Consider the following 11,235-nt stretch of genomic DNA (forward strand, 5'->3'; position numbering starts at 1 on the left):
TTCTCAAATTTCAATTCCCTTTTAAAACCTAATTCCGTTTTAATGGGCGCGTTCTTCTTTTATTTCCAATTTTGACTTCCAATGATTCACTTCCTGCTAAAGAGCCCCCTGTGGTGGAAGAAAAATCCACATACAAGCCGCTCTGGGCTATAAACCGCATGGTTCAAAGTTTAGGAAAAAAGTAGCGGCTTATAGTTCGRAAAATACAGTATATGAAAAAAAAATGTAAATACTCTCTGGTATTGTTCAGGGGGCCGGACCAAATGTGTAGGCAGGCCGGATCCGTCCCGCGGGCCGTACTTTGGGGACCACTGCCCTAAGCTGTGTGGAAGTCTTTCTCCATGGTCTCTCTGAACTCCTCCCATGCACGAGTTTTTGCCTCAACAACTACCCGAGCCGCATGCTGTTTGGACTGCCAGTACCCATTAGATGCTTCCCACTCCTACTTGGTGCCTCTCATCAGGGGCAACTCCAGAGTAAAAGAGTGTCCAACCCCTCTCAAGGAGACAGTTTCCAAAATTAGAACCATGCATTGAAGTGAGAATGACTCTTAGCTTGAACCTTTCAACCTCACACACCAGCTCAGGGTCTTTCTCCAYCAGAGAGGTGACATTCTACGACCCAGCAGCCAGAGCTTCTTTAGCCAAAGATCGAACTGCCAAGGTTCCTGCCTTCGGTTGTGACCCATTCCACACTACGCACAACCCTTTTGGCCCCTTTGATAGGTAGTGGTCATTACATCTGATCTGATTCAAATAGTAAACTTATCCCTGTCATCAGGTGTTTCCCCCCAGGCTTTAAAAACAGCAGTTATCAAACCAGTGATAAAAAAGAGCAATCTGGACAAATCACTACTGCACAACTACAGGCCGATCTCCTCCCTCCCATTTATCAGAAAAATTACTGAAAAAGCTGTTCGACAGACAAATAGTTTCTTAATAATCGACAACCGCATTGAAATCTTCCAATCAGGTTTCTATGATTACTACAGTACAGAGACTGCACTCAAAGCATTCAATGACATTCAGATAAATACAGACTGTGAAAGCAACACAGTGTTGGTGGTATTGGATCTTARTGTAGGTTTTAACACTGTTGACTATAACATTATTAAARCAACTGGAGAGCTGGTTTGGACTTTCTGGTCCAGTACTCAACTGGTTCAAATCTTACAGAAAGAAAAGGATTTCAGTAGGTAACTTCTCATCGGTGCAGAGAGGAGTTATATTTGGAGTACCCCAAGGCAATGGTAGGACCCCTCCTATTTAATATCAACATGCTCCTACTAGCTCAGGCCATAAGAAGTAATAAAATTAGCTATCATAACTTCGCAGATGATACACAGCTCTACATTATGATGTCCTCAGGCAGGGCTGGCCCAAGGCATAAGCAAACTAAGCAGCTGCTTAGGGCCCCAAAACCACATTTTGCTTAGGGACCCATGGAGGCTTGGGCCGGCCCTGTCCTCAGGACAGGAGATCCATCCAGGCATTGAACAGATACTTAGAACAAGTCAGTGTTTGTATACATACAACTTTCTCCAGCTGAACWGAAACAAAACTGAAGTTATCTTTGGACCAAAAGCAGAATGATCTATAATCAACATGCAGCTTTTGTTATTACAGCTACAAACTGGCAATCAGGCCCRAAATCTGGGTGTARCGATGGACTCAGACCTGAACCTTCAGAGACACATAAAGACAATTARAAAGTCTGCCTTCGATCATATGAAAAATATTTCAAGGTTTAAAGGATTAATGTCCCAGCAAGATCTATTCTAGAGAAACGTATCCTGTTATCAATCTTTTGTCCGGTTGATAACAGTGTCTTCACAGGTCTGCCTAAAAGGCCAATCAGACAGCTGCAGCTGATCCAGAACACTGCTGTTCACATTCTTACTTAGACCAGGTAGTTCTGAAGTCCTTCTCCTGACCCTGTGTAGGTCAGAAAATAGACTTTAAAAAAGTTTTGTTAGTTCATAAGTCTCTGGTTTCCTCCCACAGTCCAAAAAACATGACTGTCAGGTTAATTGGCCTCTCCAAATTGCCCCTAGGTGTAAGTGTAGGTGTGAGTGTGTGTGTGCCTGGTTGTGTGTCCTGTGTGTCTCTGTGTTGCCCTGCGACAGACTGGCGACCTGGTTAGGGTGACCCCGCCTCTCGCCCGGAATGTTAGCTGGAGATGGGCACCAGCAACCCTCCTGACCCCACTGAGGGACAAGGGTGTAAGAAAATGGATGGATGGATGGATAGTTCATAAGTCACTAAAGGGTTTAGCACCAGGGCATTACATTAGTATTGTTGTTTCTAAACGAATATAAACTTGTTTTCTTTGCATTGTTTGAGATCTGAAAGCTCTGCATTTTTTAAATTTTTATTTTTATTTTGACCATTTCTCATTTTTTGCAAATTGCAAATAAACACTACATTTTTGCTYGGAATTTCAGAGACATGTTGTCAGTAGTTCATAGGATAAAAGAACAATGTTCATTTTACTCAAACATGTATCTTTGAAAAGTAAAATCAGAGAAACCGATAATTTTAAGTRGTCTCTTAATTTTTTCCAAAGCTGTAAATGGGTGTACAGACATGGCTTGATGGGAAGTGCAGACACACAGACTTCCAGTAATATGAAAACATGAATAATTGAAATTAAGAATGCTTTTTCAAGAGAGAAATCGAGGAAGAGTGGCTTGAGAACAGTTGGAATGTAGGAGTCTTAGTACAGGCAAACACCTACACACACAATCATACAGTAGATGGATGGAATGAAAGATGGATGGAATCATGCTGCTGTATGTGCTAATTTGTGTGTTTTTGATGTGCAGATGCCTGTGATCTCACCTGAGGCCTGGAGGTGGGGGGTTGCGTGTATGTGCGCCGTGGCCGTGGTCGGGAGGCAGTGTAGTGCCTTAGAGTCTGTCCCTGACTTGGTAGAGGCTCCATGGGAGAAGCAGAGAATCCAGAGCCAGGGTGGGGGTCTGTGCTGGGGCTGCAGCCAGGGAAGCGAGCCTGTCGTCCGTTTAGGCCTCCACCACCAGCTGTCTCCTGTTTTGGAGCTTTATAAGGGATGGAGTAGATAGGGGGGCGGCTGGGAGGAGGGCTGAGCGATGCTCCACTATCTCCTGATACTGCTTCTGCAGTATCCACTGATGCCACCTCCCCCTCCATCAACCTCCTCCTCCTCTGTAGTTGGGGGGAGGGGGACAAGGAAGTAGAAGGGGAAAGAGAGGGACTTGAGGCTGAGAGTGGCAACTGTGGGAGCGCACACCTTCCCCCTTCATCATCCTCTTTGGCAGCTCCTCCCCTCTCTCTYTCTGTTCTTCTCTCCCTGGTGTGTTGCTCACAGTCTGCATCCAAGAGACCTGAAAATTAAGCAACATCACTGAGGAGAGGCACACAGAGGAATGGATGTAGGAAGAAAGGAAAGAAGGAAAGACTGGCACCTTAGCATTAGCTTAAGCCTAAGCATTTGATTTCCTACATATATATTTCAACCTGAAAAAACTGCATACAGAGGGAATGTGGAGAACAGTGCAGCAAAAAAAAAAACAGAAAAAGGAGGAGGAGGAGGGGACAGTGTGGATATAAAGAGGGTGGAGAGATGAGTATAGGGAGCTGAGAACAGAAAGGGAGTAAACAGAGCAGCAGATGGATGTTGTGGTCATACTTTACGAAAGAGAACAACACAGTTTTAGCATAGAGCCAAGAGATAACATAGCAGGCTCCAAGACTATCAATCCTTTACTTTCACTGTGTCAAAAACAAAACGTCTAAATTGAATAACACTTATATATCTACATCCAGTTCATTAACTAAATTAGTAAAACCAGGAATATTATTAATTTTTATCTTTTTTTAATCTTTAAAAAWATATATATATATTTTTCTCTTTCTTACTGTTTATTCAATGTCACATGCCGTTTTTATTTTTTCTTTAATTATGTAAAACACCTTGAAATGCCTTGCTGCTGAAATTAGATATACAAATAAAATTTGATTGATTGATTAATAATAAAATCCACATAAAAATGAGTATTTACTTTAACTACAGTAATGAGGCTTTCACAAAACAAGTGGGAGCCRAGAGCTGTGTCCAAAATCTGCCCATGTTTCCTTCACTTCCCTTCAACACTCCCTCCTCCATTTTCTGGTCTCTCTTTTCTCTCCACAGCTGAAAGTCAGTGGTGTGAAAGTAAGCAAGCAAGCCATGCTCCAATTAGTCAGACAATGCTGAATGTAAGCCACAGATTGGCTACACATGGCACAAGATACATGAAGACAACAGCAGGGGACCACAAACTATCCTGGTAAACACACCATCATGATGAGTTTGGTAGGAAAATGGTTTGAACTGGTTAGTCGATTTAAAATTTCATTACTGAATAAAACATTTGATCATACTACACTAGCATAGAAGTTTTACCAGGGTTCTCATGGGAGTTACTCATACTAAAGCCTGCTGCTCATCMCACTGATGCATTTTCCTTGCAAATGTGGCGTATTGAAGGTGTGGCCCATATAGGACTGACACATGAAAACACTCATAGTGATGATCTCAGCTAGTGTTGAGAATATCACCATTTTGTTATAGGTTTTGGCAGCTCTAGAGGAGTTTATTTAGCAGCTGTCAGACAGGAAAGTGGGTAATGAAAGAGGGGAAGACATGCAGCAAAGGTCATTCGGCTGCAAATATGGAACATTTCAAAGTGACTGATTATTATCTSKGAATGCAACAACTCTGCATCTCAGTGAGCTGTTGGTTCTCACTCTTCCCATGTCAGATGTTGCTAATAGTTATTTTGTCTTACTTTTGATTGAAGCAGCAGGCCGTAGGCTCTTAGAAAGCAAACTGCTCCTCCAGAATGCTGGACTATACTGCAGATGTAGAAGAGAATAACATGGAACAAAGTTAAAAGTTCGCCTCATAAATATATGTTTATGTTTTCTAAACAGCACAATAAAGATGAGGAAGAACTAGTGTGTGTCTTTTACATCATCAGTTGGGAAATCACTGTCAGTCAGTCGAAGCTCTGGGATATTGATTCTTTGAGAACTGGAAGGATTTTCGCTTATTAGGGAGTCCTAAACATGAAGTGAGAGAAATGTCAATGTTTACAACTGAATATTTACACACAGCAGGAATTTTCAGTCCAGATTAACATAATGCTGAATATTTAATCGTGTTCATCATCCAATGAACAGTGGGACTGCTAGGAGGTAAATAACTGCTAACATTTTTGTGCCTCTGCATATTCTCAGTCACTTGAGTCATGTCTACTGCAGCAGGGTTAAATGTAAAGCACACAGACTTCTGCTCAGGTTTTCCTGATGACGTTTTGATARCTGTTGCTTGCTACGGCTTTAATAATGCAGGATACAGGGTAATCCGCACGTTTTCCTGATTATTTGGTGATTTTTGTTGCACAGGATCTGAAAATTTAAGAACTACAACAATTTCAGTATTGTATGCAACACAATTCTCATGTTTAATAAAATGAGAATGTTTAGTTGCTTGATAAGAATGCTTTGTTTTGACCAGTAATGGCTTAGCAGCTGAAAGATCCATTTTTGAACATTTGTAGTTTTGTTCTCAGTGGAGAGTTAGTGGTTGTTTATCAGGGGTTACAAGCTGTACTAAATTAGACAATCTTAGTTTCAAACATAATGTTTAGTGCAAAACCATTCAGAGTTACCATCTTGTCCTGTGCCTCAGTCAGATCTTGTAGAATCTGTTCTATCATGCTTTCAACCAGAGTCACAGCCAATGTTTGTCTCAATTCACTGGGAAGATACAAAACAGAGAAGTTGCAGTGTGATGTAGCCCATGTTTTACAGCGCTCATAAATGCATTTTTTACCAACATATTTTGAAGCCCATTCTGGTTACTGTACCAGTGTCRTGTGTTTTCACAGATTAAAAGGTTCCACAGCTCAAACAGTGAGAAAACTCAGACACAGAGTGCTCTGTCACCCAGGAAGTCACCAACAGGAAAATAGCCAATCAACTTAAAGAAAAAACAAGCAAAACAACAAACAATGTGCAGTGGGCTGTAGTGAAAACACAGCATTTGATTTTTATTTTGCGTCTTCTGCTGGATAGCAGACGGCACACCATCTTCACTATCACCTGTTCAGAGCACCACTGTACAAAGGTAAAAGCTTCTCTGTTGGTTAATGATAGCAGTCTTTCTGATATGTACAGTAAGAATGAAAGCAATGTAAACAAATAAAAAATGTGCACAGCTCAGCTGTCTTACTACTTTATTCTCCCAATGCTCAGTGTAACAAACCCTGTTAACAGTGAATGGTTGGCTCCCCAAACTGGAGGGAAAGGTTGTTGTTCAGCAGAACAGTGAAGTTTGAAGGCCTGAACTGAATCAGTTTAAGAACTAGAGTTCTTTCAATGGAAAAGTCCTAGTAGTGGCATGTTTAGAAACTGCAGCTGGTTAGGTTCACTGTGACTTCAACAATATGAAGTATGTGCAAACGTTTACAAAGTATAGATAACTTAGAATGAAATAACTGGCTATATGCTAGACAAGACCAGATAAGATAAGATAATCATTTATTAGCCCCACAAGTAGGAAATTTAAGCTAGTGAATTATTATGAAAATGACAACAACAAAAAATAAAGTAACGTGCACATGAGCTTAGTTCAAAAACAAAGTGCCCTTGTTTTATGAAAAGGTTTTACCTCAATCTGGTGCTGATGATTTGCCCTGCGGTTTCCACCAGGGTGCTTCTTAGGAATATTCCTGCCTGCTTGCTTCTTTTAGACATGCACTCTGATAGGCTCTTGCAGACACTGGAGTGCTCCACCACCCTTGGACACACCATTTCCACATAATCCTTCAGGTCTTGACCCAGCTCCTAAAACAATCAAGATCATAAGTTTAGATCAAGAGTCCAGAGTATGACAGGAAACACAAAGACCTCTTTCACAACTAAACCTGTAATGTATCTTTGATGAGTCACTGTGCTAAAAAACATGTTGTAAGTCCAGCACTTTAATAATCCAAATTTTACAAAACTAGTCAATACATATCAAATCTATGACTATCAGATAATTTAATATATGTGTACCTGAAAGTCTTTTTTGATTTCCTGAGTTAGTACCGAGGCAACATCAGATAAGATATCCGTCACCCAGTCTCCATCAGGTGAACACTTCCTGCTCTCATCACACAGAGATGGAAGCAGCTGCATATGAAAAACCCCAACAGACAAGAAAGCAAAAGTGAGAAGTGAGACTAACTGACAGAAAGTTGAAACTTGATTATTCTCCATACAGAATATTTTAAAACTGTTTTTTTGTAAGTTACGATAAAATATCAGCTTAAAATACACAGAGATTGTGAAGTCTTAGACTCACAACAACATAATTTCTTATTTTTCAAAAAAGAAACTGAAACRTTTACCTTCAGAGACTCTCTGGCATTTTGGAGCACTTCATGTGCAGCCATAATATCATTCTGGACCGCCTGGGTATTGCAGTGGCTTACACGCTGCAGGGTGTCTTCCAGCTGTCGACACATAGCTTGGATCATCTAAAATTTAGGACAAAAGGAAAAAATGAAGAAAAACATATTAAAACTGGGGAGCCTGGCCTGAGCTGAGCTGAACTGAGAACTGCATCAAAAGCAAAATCATTTTAAAAGAATTATTCAAAATGTGTCTTGCTTTTTCCTGACTGTTTCCAGTAAAGACTGACTTTAAGCTAAAGAAGTCTCTGATGAAAAAAAAAAAAAAATTGCTCACACCGTCACACCTTGCTGCTGCAGCCCCCCACATATATATATGGCAATTCTGCTGTAGATATATAAAGCTCTAAATGCTTTTAGGCCAACTTGCTTTTCAAGTCAGAACCCCTCGCATCTTCATAGATCTGTTTACTCCGTATATCATGAGGTTTCATTTTATCAGTCTCTGTTCAGTAACATTCATGCTGTGCTGAAAATGAGAAGTAGAGAAGTATTTTTGCCACCTCCTGAGAAAGAGAATGCAATAAATCATTTTTGATTAGAATCCAAGACATCTTGTGCACATACATTTTTGTTRTTGAGAAAAATGTTTTAGTTCTAAAAACAGTCAATTGTGTGTGTAGGACCTAATGCACTGTTCCAGTTATGTGGTAAATTCAGCTGTAAGCACAGTCATGGTTACAGTATCTGTTTCATACCTTCTCAGACTGTTGGCTCCTGAACACCTGCTGGAGCTCCACACTGCCAGGATGTCTCATGTTGTTTCTGGACAGACACTGCTGAATCTGGACAAAAAAATGATTAAAATGAAAACCACAAATTTATCCTTCATTTCCAGAATAAATCCTACAACAGTGGAAAACAGTCAGTTCATTTCCTATATTCCATCCTTATTTAATTATATATTTTTATGCACACTCACAAGCAAACACACTTAAATGAATAAACAACCTTGCTCAGGGCTTCTTTTGTTTGCTCTGGGTTGCTGCGGTAACTCTGTGTGATATCAGCCAAGGGGGGAGACATCTTCTGTAGAGTAAGGTTCCTACAAAACAGAAAACCTCCATCAACGTACATTTACAACTGAATACAAAAAGTTGTTTATTATACATGCCTGTACAGAAACCTGGTCTATTCAGAAATGCGAGCTGGTATTCCTTTTTACCAKATCCTGCAGCTTCCACTTCTCTTCCTAACATGGCGCCTCCTCACCCTGACTCTCATACTGATAGGAGGAACCACAGAGCTCTGTTAGGTTAAAGCTAATCTCCTGAAGTTGGGATATTTTTCCTCCAACAAGTTCCAGAGAATCACCTCAAACCAGATGTTGGACTGGATTTTATTTMAATGTCATTTATGAATGTTAGAGCCTCATTTTCAACAGTGGAGCTATAAAGGTTGAAAACGGTTATTATTTTGGAGAAAATCAYATCAACATCAATATTTCCACTAAATACGAGGCAAAAAACAAAATTGTTTGATAAAGGAAAAGCCTCTAAGACTCTRRGCTCAAAGCACCAAACAATTTTTTTATATTAGACAATTAATTAAATTTCACAATTAYCGCRGTAGAAGCCATTTGTTTGTTAAATACTTAATGAAACATATTTACCGTGTTTGATGTTTGTTGCAAATGACATATAGTCACAGACTAACGAGATAATTAGTCCAAGTTTGTCGTTTATTGAATGTTCARRAACTACAGCAGCTGTGATGCACCAAGACAAAGGTAAAACAACCCGAACAGGTGATCAACTCTAAACCACTCRCACCTTTTTACTCTCCGTCTCTCTGTCATTTAAACACACCCGGTGCCATGGCAACCTGCGCTCCACAAGCCGACCAGAGATTATGTTAAAAACAACATTCAGTCCGTTATACAATATCAGGTTTTCAGGCTTGATATTTATTTTGCCATTATTAATAAACCTCCCCTGAACACAGCGGTGGTTGATTAGTTAATTTTAAACTCCTGCTCTGCTAGTTWTTTTGGTTATGGAACCGAAACGCACAGAATTGCACAACACCTTGTTGAAACAATAATTACTGAGATTRTTATTGTTGTTGGATCATTAATTTGAACATGTTTTGTTGATTTTTTTGTTGTTCTTTAACAAAGTTATGAACTTTTTGATAAGGAGTCAGAGGAGGAAGTGCGGCTCTCAGCCTCCTGGTGGCRTTCAGTTTGTCACATAATGCCGAGATCGACTCAAAACCTTCCGCGATCGACGTGTTGCAGTCCTGATCTAGTAAAGAACAGTTCAGAAACAATATGAAATGGGAAAAAAGTTATTAACTGATTAAGTCTGTTTTAGATTGTTCTTGAAAAACGAATCAGTCACGGCTGATTAGTGGGTGAACTCACGGCTGCACAGTGAACCCATTGATTCTTTACAGCAGACAACCGCTCCTCTCTCTTGCAGGTACTGCGTACCCCCGCTAAATCTTTTAGGGGTACGCAGTACCCTGCCGTACCCCCCTACTTTCACCCCTGCATATAACAGAGAACACATCTAACACTGAAAATGACTGAAATCCACTTTTGCTTTTGCCTGCTCCTGCTAGCAGCTGGCTGGTTAGGTTTGGCATATACTGGCAATAGTTAGKCTTGGGGTATTGGTGAGGCTTAGACTACAGAAATTATTGAAAGACGAATGGAAGTTAATGCAAAGTCCTTGTGAATATAGAAAGATATAGTAAGTGTGTGTGTAAGAGCAATACCTTTCCAAGGCATCTGCCACATCCTGGAAACCCCTGGCAGTGACGTTGTTTCTGTCCCAGGTTAGAGACCTAGAAGGACAAAGACAAAGGTCTAGCTGCTGCAACCTTCTTAAGATCCCAGAAAGAAAAAGCAGTTGTCAATAAGTTTGTAAAGTGCTCTCGTCACAATCTTGTCACTATTTTTATTGTCTTTATTTGCTGAATTATATGAATYTGACTTTGTTTTTATTGTCACTGTTAGGAGTTGAAGAAATACTTTGGCTTTTCTCAGTAGCAACYTGATGAATTAAAAATAAATATAAAAAATCTGCTGCTGGTTGAGGAGCACCTGGCAGCTACTCACACTGACATCTTAGATTCCAAGGAAAAACTGATCACTTTATAAACATGTTAGGTCATGTTTGCAGTTGAGGACTGGTTCTCCTGTTTAAAATGAAGGTTAATAAGTAAATGTTTCTTTTGTTTTTTTTACATGAAGTCAACACTTGTTGATGACTCAATTTTTTTTAGCTTGGGTCATTTTCTGTTTTTCTAAATGAAGTAAAACTAAGAGTTACTTTATTTAAACACAATTTGACCACAATTRTTTCAGTGGCCTACTTCAATCCACAATTTTACAAAATGAAACAAATTTGACGATTTACWAATTTCTTGGCTCCCAATACCTCGGCTAACAATCCCTCTCTCATGCTGTTGCATATCTTGATTCTAACTGTCATAGGAAGATATGTTGTCTTAGGTAATGCTCCAACATTTTTCAAACACCAGCCAGGTCAGGCTGCAACAAACATGACCGAATGTATGACCTTGACAACTTTGGACACCATTAAAACACCATGTAGTTATACAAGTATACTATATGGTGCTACTGCTTTGAACATGGCATAAATGTCATCCTAATATTGCAGCGGTGACACAATATCAACATTATTTCATCTAATATGCAGCACAGGGACTGAATGCTGAATACATGAATACTGACTTTCTGATTAATTCAACTGTTTGACCAAGAGGACAATTTAGAGAGCTTTTAA

The 11,235-nt window shown here is 39.9% G+C and overlaps 1 protein-coding gene across 1 annotated transcript in view; it reads right to left on the reverse strand.

Annotated features, from left to right (window-relative positions):
• The window catches only part of carmil2 (capping protein regulator and myosin 1 linker 2), a 96,937-nt gene that overhangs the window by 41,679 nt on the left and 44,023 nt on the right, over positions 1-11,235 (reverse strand). Inside the window, exons 21-30 of the mRNA XM_017305147.1 lie at positions 10,202-10,309; positions 8,432-8,525; positions 8,179-8,265; positions 7,418-7,546; positions 7,083-7,199; positions 6,694-6,869; positions 5,693-5,780; positions 4,992-5,081; positions 4,808-4,874; positions 2,841-3,361 (exon numbers count right to left, since the gene is read on the reverse strand). Of these exons, the coding sequence (XP_017160636.1) occupies positions 2,841-3,361; positions 4,808-4,874; positions 4,992-5,081; positions 5,693-5,780; positions 6,694-6,869; positions 7,083-7,199; positions 7,418-7,546; positions 8,179-8,265; positions 8,432-8,525; positions 10,202-10,309 (1,477 nt within the window). The remainder of the gene's footprint in view (positions 1-2,840; positions 3,362-4,807; positions 4,875-4,991; positions 5,082-5,692; positions 5,781-6,693; positions 6,870-7,082; positions 7,200-7,417; positions 7,547-8,178; positions 8,266-8,431; positions 8,526-10,201; positions 10,310-11,235) is intronic.

The sequence above is a fragment of the Poecilia reticulata genome, linkage group LG6, assembly GCF_000633615.1.
Source record: "Poecilia reticulata strain Guanapo linkage group LG6, Guppy_female_1.0+MT, whole genome shotgun sequence".
In the NCBI taxonomy this organism is placed as follows: Eukaryota; Metazoa; Chordata; class Actinopteri; order Cyprinodontiformes; family Poeciliidae; genus Poecilia; species Poecilia reticulata.